Source organism: Pan troglodytes, chromosome X, assembly GCF_028858775.2.
Source record: "Pan troglodytes isolate AG18354 chromosome X, NHGRI_mPanTro3-v2.0_pri, whole genome shotgun sequence".
Lineage (NCBI taxonomy): Eukaryota > Metazoa > Chordata > Mammalia > Primates > Hominidae > Pan > Pan troglodytes.
In genome coordinates this window covers 17633510-17654520 of record NC_072421.2, presented here as the reverse complement: position 1 = coordinate 17654520, position 21011 = coordinate 17633510, and the positions used below count along the sequence as shown (strand labels likewise).

At 39.4% G+C, this 21011-nt stretch overlaps 1 protein-coding gene across 6 annotated transcripts in view; it reads right to left on the bottom strand.

Moving 5' to 3' along the window:
- The window catches only part of REPS2 (RALBP1 associated Eps domain containing 2), a 197276-nt gene that overhangs the window by 77912 nt on the left and 98353 nt on the right, over positions 1–21011 (bottom strand). For 4 of the 6 annotated variants that reach the window (XM_016942948.3, XM_016942952.3, XM_016942949.3 and 1 more), the window contains exons 6-10: positions 20701–20836; positions 15783–15846; positions 13274–13416; positions 6718–6812; positions 768–837 (exon numbers count right to left, since the gene is read on the bottom strand). In XM_016942948.3, coding sequence (XP_016798437.1) covers positions 768–837; positions 6718–6812; positions 13274–13416; positions 15783–15846; positions 20701–20836 — 508 coding nt within the window. The remainder of the gene's footprint in view (positions 1–767; positions 838–6717; positions 6813–13273; positions 13417–15782; positions 15847–20700; positions 20837–21011) is intronic. The other 2 variants (XM_063804250.1, XM_016942950.3) reach the window with 1 other exon arrangement.

Sequence of the window (21011 nt, the reverse complement as noted above, 5' to 3'; positions counted from 1 at the left end):
TCTTTTTCTTAATAACTAGGCAAATGATTCATAGTGTCTGAATTTCAGTTTACTCATCTCTAAATTTCAGGTGATAAAACTTACCAGCCTCCATTCAGTTTTGTGAGGACTGAATAAGACAGTATATGAGCAAGGACCTGGTAGATTATAAAGCACTATACAAAGTATAGGAGGTGGGGGAGAGGGTCCCTCCCACACTTCTAGATATTCCCAAGCCAACTCTTCCCTGGGAGTAGCTCTAACACGGAATGCTGTGCTGCACTGCTTCTCAGCTGCCCAGTAAGATAGGAAAATTGTAGCTGGGCTCCATGTCACACTCCCACACTCACAAAGCCAAGAAACAGATAAACACTAAGGACAGAAGCTGTGTCCAGAAGCGAACTTCCTCATGGATTAGAGCTGTATGCAAATGTGCATTTACACTGATGTCTGGGATCACATCCGCAAACACAACATGTTCTCAATTCGTTCAGCTTCCTGTCATTTCCTAATTGCTATGATCAGATTCCAGTGTAAGGTGTTAAGAGTAGGCTGAGGGTCAGCAATGACCAAGGGGCCAATGAGTTGGAAGACTCTGGACACTCAAGCTCTTGCTACCACTTTGTGAACTATTGTTTTATGACAATGATTTGAACTACTTAGTCTATCCAAATGTGTTTACATGCTGAGAACCACCCTCATATGCTCTAGAAGCCACCATTCCAAAAGGAGTAGATAAGATAACAGGTAGAACGCTGGTTAAAGAAGAAAACTCATTCTTTTCCTACCTTGTTTGTCATCACTAGTTACATCCTGGTTAGGGACAGGAAGGTCAGCCATGTCTTTAACAGATGTCTTCTTTGAAAAAGAAAAGTAAATGAATTAAACTGGTTGGAACAGAAATTAAGTGATGCGCACATATGACGAAAAAAAATTTTTTTTTTGAGACAGAGTCTCGCACTGTCGCCCAGGCTGGAGTGCAGTGGCGCGATCTCGGCTCACTGCAAGCTCCACCTCCCGGGTTCACGCCATTCTCCTGCCTCAGCCTCCCGAGTAGCTGGGACTACAGGCGCCCGCCACCACGCCTGGCTAATTTTTTGTATTTTTTAGTAGAGAAGGACTTTCACTGTGTTAGCCAGGATGGTCTCCATCTCCTGACCTCGTGATCCACCCGCCTCAGCCTCCCAAAGTGCTAAGATTATAGGCGTGAGCCACCGCGCCCAGCCGAAAATGTCTTAAAAGCTATTATTTCTTGCCACCATTTCCGTCTGCAGTAAACCCTGCATTTAATACTACCTTATTTTTTTTAGGTTCCTAGTGAGGTATATGTTAATTTGTATTGAAATTTTACATACACAGAGGAAAAAAATGATTCAGATTAAGGCACATGTATTAAATCTGAATTCAGATTGGGATTCAGCCACAGAATTGCATAGCAACTCTGGTCCATTTGGCCAAGAACAAACCTGTTCTTTATGTATTTTTTCACAAACACAAAGAAGTTCTGACAAGTGGCCCCACAATGTGGGTGTTTGCCAAGATCTGTCATGCAGATGGTGTCTAAACCTGACTAAACCAGCCTTCTTGTTGTGGGATAAAAGAATTTTACTGATGAGCAGATTAAAATTTTCTCCTAATGCAAACAGGGGGGAAGTCCTCACACTAATATGAATACCCAAATCTATCAAGTATGAATTAGTTTTAAACCGTTTAAAATCTACTTACTGTAAATTTACTTCTTGTAAATTCTCAATTTAACACACATTCTAACTATAGTTAATAACAATGTATGGTATACTTGAAAACTGCTAAGGGAGTTGATGTTAAATGTTCTCACCACACCAAAAAAAGGTAACTGTGAGAGGTGACAGATATGTTAACTAGCTTGATTGCAGTAATCATTTCTGAATATATACATAGATGAAAACATCATAAATATATATTTTTTGTCAATTATACCTCAAAGCTGGAAAAGAATATGCACTCTAATGCCTATAAGATTAAGTTCAAGAATAATATATATTCACATTTGCTTTATTTATATACACAAACTCTGGAAAGATATGTAAGAATTGAAAGGTGAGTTGGTAGATGGGAGGAAGACTTGTCAACATATGTCTTTTGATATTGTTTATATTTAAAACATACTCACAAATCAAATAAAGATAAATTGTAACATTTATCTTGAAGGAAGGAGAGTAAATGCCTGGAGCCATCTGGTGTTCCAAAAAGTTAATTGGTTTACCTCTCAGAACCTAAACAACCCCAGAGAGATAAGCAATACTTTTGTTTTTAAACTGTTCTGAAGAAAGAGACCGAAGTATTACTCAGTAGAAAACTGGTCTAAGATTTAACAGTCTTCACTCAGGTAATTCTTTTTTTTGAGATGGAGTCCTGCTCTGTTGCCCAGGCTGGAGTGCAGTGGCACAATCTTGGCTCACTGCAACCTCCACCTCCCAGGTTCAAGTGATTCTCCTGCCTCAGCCTCCTGAGTAGCTGGGACTACAGGCATATGCCACCACGCCCGGCTAATTTTTTGTATTTTTAACAAAGACAGGGTTTCACCGTGTTAGCCAGGATGGTCTCAATCTCCTGACCTCGTGATCTGCCCACCTCAGCCTCACATAGTGCTGGGATTTACTCATTAAAACGAAGTATCCAGATATAATTTTCTATTCAAAGTCTACTATCTCCAATAGAACAGACAATGTATCATAACAGTGCATTTCTTTCATTGTCTTTTCCCACCTGCATTATAAATCAGGCCCCTTTGGAGAATAACATAATTTAGAAGTAGGCAATGTAGATAAAAAGAAATCTCAAAAAATTGTTGAAATAAATTAAATATCTAAATAAATGGAAAGACATCTCATGTTCATGAGTTAGAAGACTTAATATTGGTAAGGTGGCCATACTCTCCAAACTGATCTACAAATTCAATGCAATCTTTGTCAGAATTTGGCAAGCTTGTCCTAAATTTCATATGGAAATGCAAGGAAGTCAGAATAGCAAAATATTCTTGAAAAAGAAGAAAAAAGTTAAAGGATTCACACTTCTTGATTTCAAAACTTACTACAAATCTAAAATTATCAAGACACTGTGGTACTGGCATAATCATAAACATATAGATCAATAGAATAGAACTGAAAACCCAGAAATAAACCCTTACATCTATGGTCAGTTGATTTCCAACAAGGGTGCAAGACAATTCAATGGGAAAAAAAACATCTTTTCAATAAATGGTGCTGGGACGACTAGAAATCCACATACAAAAAAATAAAGTTGGACCTCTTCCTCAGAACATACACAAAAATTAACTCAAAATCACACACCTAAATGTAAAGGTCTAAAACTATAAAACTCTCAGAAGAGGCCAGGCTCAGTGGTTCACGCCTGTAATCCCAGCACTATGGGAGGCCGAGGTGGGTGGATCACAATGTCAAGAGATCAAGACCATCCTGGCCAACATGGTGAAACCTCATCTCCACTAAAAGTAGAAAAATTATCTGGGCTTGGTGGCACGCACCTGTAGTCCCAGCTACTCAGGAGGCTGAGGCAGGAGAATTGCTTGAACCCGGGAGGCAGAGGTTGCAATGAGCTGAGATCACGCCACTGCACTCTGGCCTGGTGACAGAGCGAGATTCCGTCTCAAAAAACAAAACAAAACAAAAAAACAAACAAACAAAACTCTTAGAAGAAAACATGGAAGTAAATCTTCGTGATTTAATATTAGGCAATGGTTTCTTAGGTATGATGCCAAAAGCACAAGAACACTTACAATTCAATAGACAAGTAATGCAATTTTAAAATGGACAAAGGACGAGGCACTTGGCAAAAGAAGATATACAAATGGCTAATAAGCACACAAAAAGATGCTCAACGTCATTAATCATTAGGAAACTCAAATCAAAACCACCATGAGATACCACTTCATTCCACTAGGGTGTCTAAAATCAAAAAGGCAGACAATAAGTGTTAACAAGGATGTGGGAAAATTGGAACCCTCATACACTGCTAGTGGAAGAATGTAAAATAGTATAGTTGCTTTGGAGAGCAGTTTGGTGGTTCCTCAGAAAGTTAACTTATGATACAATCCAACAACTCCACTCCTAGGTATATACTCGAGAGAACCGAAAACACACACCCACACAAAAACTTGTACATCTATGTTCATAGCAGCATTATTTACAATAGCCAAAAGTGGAAGCAATGCAAATGTCCATCAACTGATGAATGGACAAACAAAATGTAGCATATCCATATAATGCAATATTATTCAGCATTAAAAAGGAATGAAGCACTGATACATGTTATGATCTGAGTGAACCTTGAAAACATTATACTAAGTGAAAGAATACGGTCACAAAACACTACATACTATATGCTTCCATTTATATGAAATGTCCAGAATAGGCAAATCTAGAGACAGAAAATAGACTAGTGATTATCAGAGGCTGGCAGAGACAGTGGAATAGGAAGTGACTGCTCATGAGTATTGGGTTTCTCTTTGGGCTGATGATGTTCTTCTAAAATTAAACTGTAGTGATGGTGGAACAACTGTTAATATAATAAAAATTACTGAATTGTATACTTTAAATGGGTATGGTATGTAAAGTCTCTATCAATAAAGCTGTTTAGAAAAAGAAAGAAATCCAGTAATGTAAGAGACACTCATAAAAAGAAATATACCTGAAATTATCATCTGTAATTCTTAATGGAAATAAGTACATGGCTACAGCTCTGCTGTCTTTAGAAAAAGATGTATCACTAAGCCAATTTCTCATGACCTGAGACCTAAATCAGCTGCAGCTTTGTTCAGAACACAACCACCTATACTGGAGTCATCAATCACAGGGCTGGTTCCAAAATCTAATTAAACTCCATGCATTCATGATAGATTAAAAGACTAGTAGAAAGAACAATCAGTAATAGTTTAGAAGAACATGAAATATTGAATCATTATTGCAATCTGACCCGTACTTCTTAAATGAACAAACCATCAATAAACCCTATTACTTTGTCCTTGAATTCTGTTTACTGCATTCATTGTCTAAAACCATAGCATCCTCAAAAATAACAATTTGGTTGGAAAAGAGGGATTTTTTGTTGTTGTTTTGCTTTCTTCTTTGGATAGGGCAAAAAAAAAAAAAAGACTAGGTAGTTTTTAATCTCCCCTCCCCAAGGAGGCCACTTAAAGTATGCAAAAGTATATAAAACTAGCTGCATATAAAATCCACAAAGGTGAATATATGTAACGCCATCCAGGACATTAGAGAGAGAGAAAGAGCAAGCGAGAGAGACTGTGTGTGTGTGTGTGTGTGTGTGTGTGTGTGTGTGTAACAGTAAAACAGACATCAGGGTGTGCATGTGTAACAGATTTTATGGCCGTTTTAAAGAAGACCAACTAATAACTTCATCATTTTATGCAAGCAGGGGGGCCCATCACACACACACACATAGTCAGAGAGCCATAGATGTATCCATCCTGGCTTGATAAACAAAGCTCTTTAAACACTGCTAGAAGCCCCAAAGTAAACTAAGGGCCATGAAAAGTGGCAAACTATTTTATCTCTCTCTTTGTCATATGCATTCTGCAGAAAAAAAAAAATTTTAACCAAAATTCTTCAAATGCACATCTGTCATTCCTCCTGAAGTGACTTTTCTTTATGTCTTTTTCCCATGAGTAGAAATCTGAGGAAAGTACCATGGAGGATACAACTCAAAGAAAGAGAAGCAAAATGGCAGAGAGATGTTAGTCAGAGGGGCACTGGAAAGGCAGGCTTGACTGGCTCACAGGGGAGCAGAAGGTGCCATCCATAACACATGCTACAGGCATGAGGGCCTCATGTGAGAGAATAAATCATCATGCACAGTCACAAGAAATTAAAGAAATGTCCCTGTTCCCTGACTTTGACTTCTATCATCTTGCAGTGGTTTCAACTAGGGTCAGAGGACTCTAATAATTAGTCTCTGACTATTATGGAGTCTGTGAATAAAGCTCCATTTATTAAACATTTCCAGATCTTTTAAGGAAGGGAAAAGCAGGTATCCTAAATTGTCATCACAGTAATCATAATGGTGATGATGATGATAATGACAATGGTGATGACAATAATAACTATAACAACTCCTATTTATTGATCCATAGCTAAGGCTTCCTAAGCACTTGGCTAAGCCCTTCCATCCATGGCCCAACACTGGGGGAATTCTCCAAGTTCCTTCTGGGGATCATCCAAATCAGTCCTCATTTGGTTCAAAAGCTAAAAACCCTGAGGGAGTTCCGAATGTGATTTGGGGCCCTCATATAAAGTTCTCAAACCTCTTCTCAAAACAGTTCTGATTCAGTATAGCTTATTAATGCCCAACTGATAAAAATACAATCAAAATTGTTTACTAGGGAATTAAAGCTTGGTTAAAGTAAATAACTTGGCTAGAATTTTCTGGCTTAGTTTGGCTATATCTACATTTCACATCTAGAAGGTCTAGAGATTATGTTACTTACTTTACCACATCCAGTTTTAGGGAGAAAAGGGAAAAAAACTATAGATACATCTGGTGTCTAGATCTGAAAGGCTGAGCATCAAAGTATTAATAATTACCAAGTATGAAAAGGAAATGTTATAAAAGCTCATTTTCAAACAAAAAAAAAAGTTCATTTTCCAGAATTTGTAAAGAACATAGGCCAATGGATTTAACTCCATACACATCCTTATTTATTAGCATATGAAGATCTTTTACCTCCATCCGATTCAAGTCACGAGGTTGTTGATTTGCCGGCAGTGACTCAGAATAAGAATCAAATAATTGACAGTCCCATTTGGGCTTAGGAAAAGCTAAGAAGAAACAAAAAGAATATATCAGAATATTTCCTATAGCCATAGTAATCAGTGTTTCCCATCAGCTTTTCTGTGCTTGTTAAATATAACAACAAAATCAGCTAGCTCTGATAGACCACATATGGCATTCATCATGCTGAGGTAGTACTTTCAGTTCTTTATATGGACAACCCAGTACTTCTATTATCCCCATTTCACATGTGATGAAACTGAGAACAGGGCAACTTACTCAAGGTCATACAGCTGATAAATGGAAGAGCAGGGACTTGAACTCTCAGCAGTCTGGCTGAAGGGTATGTGCTCTGAACACTTCATGTTATAGCATAGTAATTTTCCACAATAACCATCACTATCACAATATGTAAGTCTTAACTATGTTACTAGTGTAGTTTCTAATGTATAGGGACATTAACTAAGGAAATACATCATTTAACTATTGTTAGAAATAGGCAAGATCTTATAATGATGTGCACCCAACATGATTTTACGAAATATTTATCTCCTTGGTTGGCAGGAATGATAAAAATAAGAGCATAAATTCTTGCTGATTTACAACAAAGAAAAAGAGAATCACATTAAGGGTTTCTTTCAATATGCAATAGTGACACTGGCTGTTATTTCGGTAGTTGAGTGAATTCACATGAGGAAAGATCAGGCTACTTGGTAAGCTAATTACTTCACACCAGGCTATGTCTCAGAAGCAGATTCTGCTTCACTACTTTGTCACAAAGTAATTAGGAAAGAAATATCTCAACAGCTAGAAAATTTGTCAATATTCCAAAGAGGAAAAGCAGACTGTGGCAGATAATAAACAGAAGCTACAAATCAAATTTGTCACGACAAGCTATTAGGAAATAAAATTGTAATGCAAGGTTTAAAAAAATTTGAATCAAATGTGAAAAGTGGATTGGCATTGTTTTTAATCCTTCCCCACCCTCCCACTCCCATCAGGGACTGAAATGCCAATATCCTTCTGCAGTAAAGTACTGGCCATTGGCCAGGCATGGTGGCTCACACCTGTAATGACAGCACTTTGGGAGGCCAAGGCAGGAGGATTGCTCGAGCCCAGGAGTTTGAGACCAGCCTGGGCAACATAGTGAGACCCTGTTTCATCTGTCTTTGTATCTACCTACCTACCTACCTACGTGTCTATCTAATTTAAATAAATACATACATGCATACATACATACAGTAAGTAAGTAAGGAAGTACTGGTCTGAGTATCAGCACCACGTGGAGTTGAGTACAAGCACCTTAATTTGTTCATTTGCTTACTCTGGTCTGAATTTCACCGATTTCTCTTTCTAGTCTATCAATCAAGGCTCTGACTGGTATTATATGACTGATGCTTTATCATGAGCGGATCTTCCTGTGAAGAAAGCTAACACTTTCCAAAACTATAATTTTGTCAATTACCTGCTAAATCTCTCTCCAAGGTGTCCACATCTCTCCATCTCACTGTCGCCTCCCCATTGCAAGCACCCCGCTGCTCCTGACTGGCCAGCTACCACAACTTAGTCTTCTGGTTTCTACCCGTGCCCCTCAAAACCTGTTCTCTGGACAGTAACCTGCATGATCATTTCACATAGCAAATCTGATTGTGTCACTTATCTGCCTAAAATAAGGTGACATTATTGCCCGTCATATGTTCCCCACCTTCTTCCTCAGCTTCAACCCAGCCTCTCTACCCCGGTTCTGTGCACGCCAGCCACTGTGGCCTGAAATTCCCACTCCTCCTATGCTCCAAGCCCCCTCTCAGAGCCTCCCCAGCATACCTGCTGTTCCCCCTTCCCAGAACCTAAGCTTCTCTCTTCTTCGCCTATGTAGTCCTTAGCTCAGCCTTCACATCTCAGCCCAAACGTTTAAGGAAATCTTCCCTAAGATCATGCACCCTCTTGCTGCACCTGTACTTCCCCTTCATGGCACGTATCAACTGCCCACAAGTTCTTGGGAGTAGGAGCTCTGTCATACAGCATTCTGACCACAGTGAACAATGTGGTACCTCTCACGCAGTAAGTACTCCATAGGTATTTTTTAACAAACTCTATGGCAAAAATTTCTACCAGAACCCACCCAATCACCTATCAAAAGGTGACTTTTTTATTTTTTTATTTTTATTTTATTTTATTTTTGAAATGGAATCTCACTCTGTCACCCAGGCTGGAGTGCAGTGACGCAATCTCGGCTCACTGCAACCTCTGCCTCCCAGGTTCAAGCAATTCTCCTGCCTCAGCCACCCGAGTAGCTGGGGACTACAGGTGCACGCCACCGCACCTGGCTAATTTTTGTATTTTTTGGTGGAGACAGGGTTTCACCATGCTGCCCAGGCTGGTCTCAAAATCCTGACCTCAATTGATCCTCCTGCCTCAGCCTCCCAGAGTGCTGGGATTACAGGCGTGGGCCACCTCACCCAGCTGAAACTATCAAAAGGAGACTTTTGATGAAACTATCAAAAGGAGACTTTTGATGAAACTATCAAAAGGAGACTTTTGATGAAACTATCAAAAGGAGACTTTTGATGAAACTATCAAAAGGCTAGCGGGTAAGCCACCAACTAATACAACTCTGTCCTTGAAGTTTTACTATTAGGGAAAAGGGACTATTTCCATAATTGCAAGTAAAATGGCATCAGATACAATTCCTGTTCCATTATTTTAGAAAACAGGCCAGGTGTGGTGGGTGGTTCATGCCTGTAATCCCAGCACTTTGGGAGGCCGAGGTGGGTGGATCACTTGAGGCCAGAAATTCGGGACCAGCCTGGTCAACATGGTGAAACCCCGTCTCTACTAAAATACAAAAATCTGTCAGGCATGGTAGCAGGCACCTGTAGTTCCAGCTACTCGAGAGGCTGAGGCAGGAGAATTGCTTGAACCCGGGAGGCGGAGATTGCAGTGAGCCAAGATCATGCCACTGCACTCAAGTCTGGGTGACAGAGCGAGACTCCATCTCAAAAAAAAAATTATTATTTTAGAAAACAAGCTTGTCTAGTTATGAATGCATGAAGATATCAACCAAATTTATACTCTTCACCAATCTTATCAAAAACTGGATTAGATTTTTTAAAGACTGAATATAGATCAATTAGAAAAAAGTTGGAAAAAGGTAAGAGTTAAGCTTTAAAAAAAAAAAAAAAAAAACACTAGGCCGGGCGTGTTGTCCAGCACTTTCGGAGGCCGAGGCGGGTGGATCATGAGGTCAGGAGATCAAGACCATCTTGGCTAACATGGTGAAGCCCCATCTCTACTAAAAATACAAAAAATTAGCCGGGCATGGTGGCGGGCGCCTGTAGTCCCAGCTACTTTGGAAGCTGAGGCAGGAGAATGGCATGAACCCAGGAGGTGGAGCTTGCAGTGAGCCGAGATTGCGCCACTGCACTCCAGCCTGGGCAACAGAGCGAGACTCCGTCTCAAAAAAAAAAAAAAAAAAGAAAGAAAGAAAGAAAAAAGAAAAAAGAAAAACACTAAATGAGATGCCATTAAAATGAACAAAAAAATGAATAGGATCACTCATATTTTGCAAAGAAAAGCAAAAAAAGCACAGAGGAGACCTAGGTGGTTCTGGCCATTTTCTTAAGCTTCGTACAATGATAAACATAGGTGATAAAGCATTTTAAAATATACCGTCACTGAGTTTGATAGAGTTTTATGGGTTCTTTCATGTTTTCTGTTAGAACTATATAATTATTATTTAAGATTAATCCCACAAGCCCTAGAAATGATGTGCAATTTTTGTTTAATTGAAGGGAATATGATGGATTCTTCCCTTGTTCCTGTATAAATGCATGCTGACAGTCTCCATAAAAGTCCAGGAAGAAACATGGGGCTCATTGGCACTCTTTTTTATAGATTCCCCTCTACTGAATAAGCAGGTCAAAAGAAGCCATTGGCAGTAGGAAAGGAATCAAGAGATTACTTCTTTCCTGTTAACATACTTTTAGCTCAGGGCTTTCAGATGTCTAAAAATTATGTCAGTGACTTTTTTTTTTTTTTTTTGAGAAGGAGTCTAGCTCTGTCACCCAGGCTGGAGTGCAGTGGCGCAATCTTGGCTCACTGCAACCTCTGCCTCCCAGGTTCAAGTGATTCTCCTGCCTTGGCCTCCCTAGTAGCTAGGACTACAGGTGTGCGCCACCACATCTGTTTAATTTTTGTATTTTTAGTGCATGGGGTTTCACCATGTTGGCCAGGCTGGTCTCAAACTCCTGACCTCCAGTGATCCACCTGCCTTGGACTCCCAAAGTGCTGAGATTACAGGTGTGAGCCACCACACCCAGCCGTTATGTCAGTGACTTTTGAAATAGTCTGTGAAACACTTGGACACCTACAAAAGTGACATCAAATAAGGAGTCATGGCATGTCCCACAGGTTCCATGGCCATATGGCATCAAAACAATAAAACAGTACTAGTCATGACCCCCAAACAGAAAACTCAGTGTGGGTATGGAAGATGAGGTTACCCAGGACTCTCTCCAGGGCTTGAAAGAGGACACGGCGAAGGTATTAAATATAACCCTAGAACAGAACTTGGCCCTTTGCCAGCTATTAATTCCCTTTAGAGAGAGACAAAAGCCCCATGTGTCTCCAATCCCAAGAAAAGGGGCTCCTCTATGACCCCGCACTGCCTTGGCAATGAGAGCCATGTAGGCGTCAAGATAGCCCCCAGAATGCCAGTGCTTCTTTGCCCTGATTCAGAAGAAACAGAAAGAAAAGAAAAGAAAAGAAAAAGACAAGACAAGACAAGACGAGGGAGAGAATGAAATGGAGACAGAAAGACACCAAAGAGAAAAGAGGAGTTTCCCATGCTCCTCAATTGCAAGCTAATTCCTGGGACCCATGAGAGTCTTCCAAGCATCTAAGGAAGGGCAGCAGGCTAGAGTTGCAGCCTGCAATAGGCAGAAAGCAGGAATTGTTAGCAAAATCCAAGTCCAGAAATTAGTAGGTTTTGCTCTCTGAACTCTCCCCTTCACATATTTTATGAGGACATTTGAAGAAGATCCCAGAATGGGTCACTCTTCCCCCAACATGTTTACCTGTCACTTAGCAGCAGCCACAAACTTGGCCTCTGCCCTTTGGTTGAGTTCCTATCCTCTCACTATTTAACACAGAAAATGACAGACTTTTTATTTAAGAGAGTCAGAGGCCCCGAGACAGACTTAGATAAGACATTTGCCACTTTGAATCTGGTGTCATCATGAGGAAGGGGCTAGACAAGATAATCTAAGGCCTTTTGCAGATCTAATCACAAAATTCATACTCTACTAATAAGTAATTAAAGTTTCTTTAGACACTGCTCCCTCTTGCTAATAATCACCCATGACTAAGCTCTCATTTCTTTAACAGCCCTTCCCTAAAAAGTGAGAAAGGTTGTTGAAAGCACCAGCTGTTTCTGGGGCCTCTCAATGAGCACTATACTTCCATGAATAATGGAAATCAGACCAGTGCCCATTTGCCTTTGAAAAGGGCAAGACACACTATTAATTTTTCTACTCTCCCAAAGGAATTAATACATATGTTATACTCACCATGACTCTTTCCCATCTAAAGGGTCCAAAACAATAATTTGAGCGAGACTGTTTTATTAAGGAGAAATATAACAGTTCTATTCTAACCTTCTGATATGCTAGAATATTCTATATCTTCATCTGATTGTAGTTACATGGGTATATACAAAAAGTCATCAAGCATACATTTAAGGTGACAACACTTTGCACATTTCACTGCATGTAATTTTTTGACTTTTTTTTTTTTTTAGACACAGTCTCACTCTGTCACCCAGCCTGGAGTGCAGTGGCGCGATCTCGGCTCACTGCAAGCTCCGCCTCCCGGGTTCATGCCATTCTCCTGCCTCAGCCTCCAAAGTAGCTGGGACTACAGGCACCCACCACCACGCCCAGCTAATTTTTTTCTTTGTATTTTTTAGTAGAGACGGGGTTTCACCGTGTTAGCCAGGATGGTCTCGATCTCCTGACCTCATGATCCGCCCGCCTCGGCCTCCCAAAGTGCTGGGATTACAGGCATGAGCCACTGCGCCCGGCTAATTTTTTGACTTTTAAATTAGGTATAAGAGTTCCATTCCACTCCATTGCCCAGGGCCACCCGGAGACACTCGGGTGTGCCTAAAAATGCCAAGTTAACACTTGGCTCTACAGGATCTTCCTCTTCATTTTATACCAGCTGGGAGGTTCAGTACTTGCCTATTTCACAACTGTCATGAAAGGGTAAGTGACTTTGGTTCAAATCCATCCAGAGGGTATAGAATGAGAAAAACAGGTAATACACACTTACCCAGATCAGCCCTATTCCTCACATTATGAGATGTGAAAGTCTAATAGCAGTTAAAGAACAATAACTGTAAATACCAAGGACTCCCCAAAGTATCTGGACATCATTTTAAGAAACAAAAGTTTTTTACACAGCCTGGAGGAAAAGTACTTAAGGTTTACAGTTGATGGTGAGGCCTTACCTGCCTGCAGGTATTCTGGCTGCAGAGTTGGAGGGAGGCCCTCAGGCAATGGGTAGCCGTTCTTCCGAGCCACAATGAGATGAAACGCAGCACAGAACTCAGGCAGGGTCAGGGCTCCATCACAGTCAGCATCACTAAGCTCCCTAAATGAAACAAATGTCATGAGTACCTACCATGGGGCTTACAGAACAAGTTACTTGGCCCAAACGTGCCAATAAAACTCCCAGACTCTGTGGTGATGGCCCTACCAGATACCCAAACCCTCCTAGCCAAATCCATTTGAAATCTCTGGGGGCCACTCCGAGGAAGAAAAATGCCGACTGATGGGATCAGCATCAGTAGCATTTTATAAATAAAAATTTAACTTATTCAGGTTCCCTAGTTGGTGTGTCTTACAACACTGAGGACATAGGACAAGAAACTATGGCACAGAAATAAAAATGATACCCAGAAGTCCACAGTCATTCAGTAAATGCAGGCTGCATGGGGTGAAAAGCCCTGGACATGGTGTTCAAAACAGGCAGAGGAAGGGTGGCCCCAGCCATTTTATAGTTGTCCTAGCCATTATGCAGTTTACCTGGAGCACAGAAATAAGCTCTTTGTTTTTCAGCTTTAAGGGAAAACCGTGAACTTTTCAAGTCACGTAAATTTTTGTACCAAACTGTTCTTTGCTTGAGAACTCCCTCCTGGGAAAATACAAGTAAGCTCAATAAAAAATGGAATGAATTATGTTTTAGGATAAAACTAGTAACTAAAGCTGACTGGAACCAGATAAGACAAAAAGGAAGAAAGGGGGAGTCTCAAACAGGCTTAACTTCAGTCATTATTTCCCACTAAAAGGTACAGACCTATTTACTCAGCACAAAAGAAACTTATTTCCCAAAGTATTATATCTAAGACCCCATAAGCTTAACCATCTCTTAGGTAGACAGGGACAAGTGTACTTGTGTTAGGACAAGCATAGAGATAAGACAAATACAAAATTATTCTAGAAAGGTATTACTATTTGAAAGAAAATATATTTCTAAGGTAAGCTCCATAACTTTCCTTTAGACCATTTACATCCTCCTCCTCCAATTTCGAATGCACTGGGGCCCTGAAATAGCTGTTCCCCAGAGTGAGGGGTCAGGAAACTGCTTCATACGCCAGATCGAAAGAATACCATTCAGCTTTCATAGGCGTGTCTCAACAAAAAGATAGGAGGTCTCATGCCAACAATGTTTAGACTGGGAATTCTGCCAAAACAAATGGTATTCTTTTCAAAATGATAATTTCTTTATTCTTCCCTAGCCAGAAAATCTAATATAAGGGCCGGGCATGGTGGCTCATGCCTGTAATCCCAGAGTTTTCAGAAACCAAGGTGGGAGGATTGCCTGAGGCAAGGAGTTCAAGACCAGCCTGGTCAACATAGCAAGACCCTGTCTCTAGAAAAAAATGAAAAGCTAGCTGGGAGGCTGAGGTAGGAGGATCGCTTGAGCTTAGGAGTCAGAGGCTGCAATGAGCTATAATCATGTCACTGCACTCCAGCCTGGGTGACAGAGTGAGCCCTCATCTCCAAAAAAACAAACAAACAAACAAACAAAAAACAAACCAAAAACAAAACTAATATAAGGCTTGTAAAAACAAAAAAATTATGCCAGAGTATATATTGTTGAAGAACCTAAATCCAGCTCAGAATCCCAGATACATTGACATGCATGAATATTATTGGAGTAGTTTTCCAATAAGATGCACAAAACATGACAAGCAATTTTAAATCCTATCATAATTCTGTAAATCCTCATGCAAAAAGCTTTATATAAACATTATAATGTTTTTAATTATATATTTATAGCAGTGCGATCTCCTGCCCAGTTTTGGGGAAGAACTAGCCCACACACAGCCGAGAGTTTACAGCAGCACCGAGCATTTTCATGAATGCAAATAGAGCCATCTGGACCATCCCAGCATAGCCCTTCTGGAACCAGAGTGCATAAAGGTGCAGTGGATACCACAGCTGCAAGTCTGAATTAGGGCCCAACTGATAAACACAAGCCAAATTTGCAAAGCTCCGAGGCAGCTAGAATAGTCAAATCTAACCTAACTCCAAAATATTCCTCAACCTTCTGTTCACTCAGCCTTATAAAATATAAAAAATAGTTTGTCAAGCTCCTCTGGTTACTTGTATCACACCTAGTAGAAAAGTCTGAAAATGAAATCTACAGGATGGTAAGTCTCATGTGCCCACAATTGCCTAGACTGAAAAGGGATTGAGATGGGGATAATAATTAGGAAATTACTTTAAAATAATAGTTAACACTCATAGTGCTTAATATGTGCCAGACATTGTTCACTGTACTTTTCATACAACATTTAATTTTCACAGCAACAAAAATCTGAGTTGTATTCACTCCTGTAGTCTGTTAAAAACATCATTCAAAACATAAGCCTTTAAAAAATGCAAAGGTAGGAACTAAAGGATGAGTTATGGGTGATGGTATGAATGTCATATGGCATTAATTGTACTTACCATATATAGGAGAGTTCTGGAATGGAAAGCTTTGATTTGGTGAAGAAGTTCTTGGCCACAGAACCTGTCAAGTGCCATTGTTTAAATAAACCATTAATTACTCAGCTAGAGTAGCTTTTACATTTATATACAAATGAATCACAATTTTTTCATTCAGCAATCTCTTCTGTATAACCACAAACATATTTATTCCTCAAAGCAATTATGAATCATGGGACCAAAAGCAACACATGAATAGCTTTTTTAAAAATATGTAAATAACAATAGGGCAAAAGAAGCAATAACATAATGCTCATGAAAGATGCAAATCACATAAATTAATTTCTGCTTCATTTTTACCAAAATCTGCAAAATTTTTCCAAAAATTTAGAAGACGAATTTCAAAACTTTGAACAAATTTGGCAGATTTCAAATAGAAATTTCAAATAGAAAAGTAATAGAAAACTGACCAAAAAGAAGAAAATTAATACCATTGATCACACCACACAGAGATAAGACAGACATCTTGGGAAAGCTTTTGGTGAGATTTAAGAATTCCTAGTGGCATTTTGAGAAACTTATCCAGGAATCTTTCTTCCTTCATTGTTGATTTACCTGTATCAACTGAAATCAGGCAATCATTCCACTTTACATGTTACATAACTGCAAGACCCAGCTGTTCTTGAAATGTTAGACCTTACTGAGATTGAATTTGAATGCTTTCAGCTCCCAGTACAGTTTGATCTAGCAATTCCACTCCTAGGTATGTATTCAAAAGAAATAAAAATATATGTTCACATAAAAACTGGTACACAAATATTCAAATCAGCATTATTCTTAATACTCCAAAAGTGGAAGAACACCATATGCCTATCAACTGATGAATGGATAAATAAAATGGGATGTACTGATATAATGGAATTATTCAGCCATAAAAAGGAATGAAATTCTGGTACATACAACATGAATGAGCCTTTAAAACATTATGCTAACTGTTGGTGGGAATTAGTACAACCACTATGGAGAACAGTTTGGAAGTTCCTCAGAAAACTACAATTAGAGCTACCATATGACCCAGCAATCCCACTACTGGGTATATACCTAAAAGAAAGGAAATCAGTGTATCAAAGAAATATGTGCACTCCTATGTTTGCTGCAGCACTGTTTACAATAGCTGAGATTTGGAGGCAACCTATGTGTCCATTGACAGATGAATAAAGAAAATGTGGTATGTATACACAGTGGGGTACTATTCAGCCATTAAAAAAAAATAATGAGATCCAATCATTTGCAACAACATGGATGGAACTGGAGATCATTATGTTAAGTGAAATAAGCCAGTCACAGAAAGACAAACATCGCATGTTCTCATTTGTGGGATCTAAAAATCAAAATGATTGAACTCATGGACACAGAGAGTAGAAGGAAGGTTACCAGAGGCTGTGAGGGGTAGTGGCAGGGAGAGAGTAGGGGCGAGGTGGGGATTGCTAATGGGTACAAAAAACTAGTTGGAAAGAATGACTAAGACCTACTACTTGATAGCACAATAGGGTGACTATAGTCAATAACTTAATTGTATATTTTAAATAACTTAAAGAATGTAATTGGATTGTTTGTAACTCAAAGGATAAATGCTTGAGGGGATGGATACCCCATTTACCATGATGTGATTATTATGTATTGCATGTCTGCATGAAAACATGTCACATACCCCATAAATATATACACCTATGTACCCACACAAATGTTTTAATTAAAAAAAAACTAAAACATTATGCTAAATGAAAGAGACACAAAAGACCACATATTATGAGATTCCATTTCTAGAAAAAGGGATACGTTCTGAGAAATGCATCATGAGGTGATTTCCTCATTGTGCGAACAGCACAGGGTGTACTTACACAAACCTAGATGGTATAGCCTACTATACACCTAGGCTAGATGGTAGAACCTATTGCTCCTAGGCTACAAACCTGTACGGCATGTTCCTGTACTGAATACTATAGGCAGTTGGGACACAATAGTAACTATTTGTGTATCTAAACACAACTAAATATAGAAAACAGCCTGGGCAACATAGTGAGACCTCCTCTCTACAAAAAAATTAGCCAGGCAAGCCATAGTGATGTGCACCTGCAGTCCCAGCTACTAGGGAGGCTGAGGTGGGAGGATCACTTGAGCCCAGGAGGTCAAGGCTGCAGTGAGCCGAGATCACATCACTGCACTCCAGCCTAGGCACAGAGTAAGACCCTGTCTTAAAAAAAAAAAAAAAAAGAAAGAAAGAAAGAAAGAAAGAAAAAAAAAACACAGAAAAGGCAGAGTAAAAATATGGTATAAAAGATGAAAAATGGTTCACCTTTGTAGGGCCCTTACCATGAATGGAGCTTGCAGGACTGGAAGTTGCTCTAGGTAAGTCAGAGAGTGAGTGGTGAGTGACTGTGAAGGCCTAGGACATTACTGTACACTACTGTAGACATTATAAATACTGCACACTCAGGCTACACTAAATTTACCAAAAAAAAAATTCCTTTCATCAATAATAAATTAACCTTAGAGTGTAAGTTTTTACTTCATAAACTTTAAAATTTATTTTAACCTTCTTGACTCCATTGTAATAACACTTGGCTTAAAACAAAAACACACTGTACAATTTTAAAATAACTTAAGAGTGTAGTCAAATTGTTTTCAACTTAATAGATAAATGCTTGAGGAAATGGATACCCCATTCTTCATGATGTGCTTATTTCATATTGTGTGCCTGTATCAAAACATCTCATGTACCCCATAAATATATACACCTATGTACCCACAAAAATTTAAAAATTTTAAAAAATTGCACAGCTGTACAAAAATATTTTCTTTCTTTATATCTTTATTCTATTATTCTATTTTTAAAATTTTTAATTTTTTTACCGTTTAAACTTTTTGGTTAAATACTGAAACACAAACACTTATAAACTTTTTGGTTAAAAACTGAAACACAAACACTTATCAGCCTAGACCTTCACAAGGTCAGGACCATCAATAACACTGTCTTCCACCTCTATACTGTGGAGGTGACTAGAAGAGGACAATAACCTGCAGGTAGCTGCCGCCTCCTAGGATAACAATGCCTTCTTCTGGAATACCTCCTGAAGTTCCTGCCTGAGGCTGTTTTACAGTTAACTTTTTTTTATATATAAGTAAGAGTATACTCTAAAATAACAATAAAAGTATAGCATAATAAAAGGCCAGGTGCGGTGGCTCATGCCTGCAATCCCAGCACTTTGGGAGGCTGAGGTGGGTGGATCACGAGGTCAGGGGTTTGAGAGCAGCCTGGCCAACATGGTGAAACCCCGTCTCTACCAAAAATACAAAAATTAGCCGGGTGTGGGGCATGCGCCTGTAGTCCCAGCTACTCGGGAGGCTGAAGCAGAAGAATCATTTGAACCTGGGAGGCGGAGGCTGCAGTGCGCCAAGATCGTGCCATTGCACTCCAGCCTCGGCGACAGAGCAAGACTCCATCTCAAAAAAGAAAAGAAAGAAAAAAAGTATAGCATAATAAATACATAATAAGCTAATAATAGCCATTTATTATTAAGTATTATATACTGTACATAATCATATGTGCTAGGCTTTTATACGACTGGTAGCACAGATTTGTTTTTACCAGCATCATCACATTTATGTGAGCACTGCCTTGTGCTACAACATCATGATGGCTACAGCATCACTAGGTGATGAATGGAGCTGGAATTTTTCAGCTCCGTGATACTGTTATGGGACCGCGATCATTGACTGACTGAAACAACCTTATGTGTTAACTGTAGGTAAGAGAAAATCATTGGGGCTATGTGATAGGTACACAGAGGTTTGTTGTACCAGCCAGTCTAGTTGTGTCTATATCTGAAATTCTGCAAGATACAAAAGTTAAAAGAAAACAAAAACATTTCTAACAAGTACCTGTTTGTATTTGGCTAAATATCTGCACATGTCGTGAAGAAACTCACCTGAGCACGGGGTAAGGTTAGCAAGTGGTCAAATCGTGCAATATGGGTTTCTGCTTATTTTCCTTAATCATGACGTCAACACTAATTTGTTGTATCTGTACTATTCTGCCGTCAATAAAGCCATTACCACCAATCAGTAAATGATGTTTGCAATTACTTATACAAGTATATTTCAATTATGTGCCTCATTTCACAAGATAAAACTAATCTTTGCCCACACTTCAATATGGCAGGTTACAATTATTAAGGACATATTGTTATTCTTCAAATTTTAAAGTCTAAAAAGAAAGCTTTATGAATTTTTCTTCTAGACTCTACTATTTCACTGTTAGTCTTTCAGCCTGGTAAAATGTAGCCACACTGGCATTAAACCAGTTCCTCTCAGCTTGAATTTTACATGAGAACTCAACAGGAATCTATATATCTGAAGACAACCCAGAAGAACTGACAAGTGGGAAAGCACTGGCCAATTTTCCTCCCCCATTTTAATTTCTCTCAGAAAAACTGGAGGACAAACATTTGAGCCAAAGAAAACGAGCCTGAGTTTGAAGTTTGAAGGCACATATAACATAAAAAGACTTGTGACACCAACTCCTTAGGAGGCCACATTCTGTCCTTGCCCGAGCTCTAATATAACGAGGAAGCAATGAGAGGTGGCCCCTTGGGGCGACACGCTAGCATTTCAAGAACTGCCTCAGCTGATAAGGTGCAGGGTCTGGGCCAAGTTGCCCCCAAATTCCCACTTAAGCCCTTTGAAATGGAAATATAATTTTCCAAACGTCATTGGCAACTTTTTTTCTGCATGGTTTACATCTGATAAGAAATTCGACTTTAGATGAAAAACAAACTGAAATCACAGAAGGCTGCCATACTCATTTTGCGTGAATGATTTCTCAAGATGGTGGCTATGATTCTGGTGAGAGTGATGCCTGGGGAGCCCACATTCTTACCTGAAATGAAAGAGCTTGGGTCTGGCTGAAGGGATCGGAACTGATTGACATAGTACTCGCGCTGTTCTTCTGTTATCCTCCAGGGTTCGTCGGGGTAACTGCTGTTATCCTGTAGTTCTCTCTCCACTGAAAAGGACTTTAAGAATAAATTAAAAAGTAAATGCTCAGAGAACCTGTCTTTAGTGAGAAGTAGAAAAATTAAACACCAATAAAAGTTATCATGTGTTATGCTTAATTTTTTTCCTCAGGTGAAGAAATTTAACTGCCTCATAACCAGAATCTAACTAGAACAGAAACTTAGGGGCAGACAT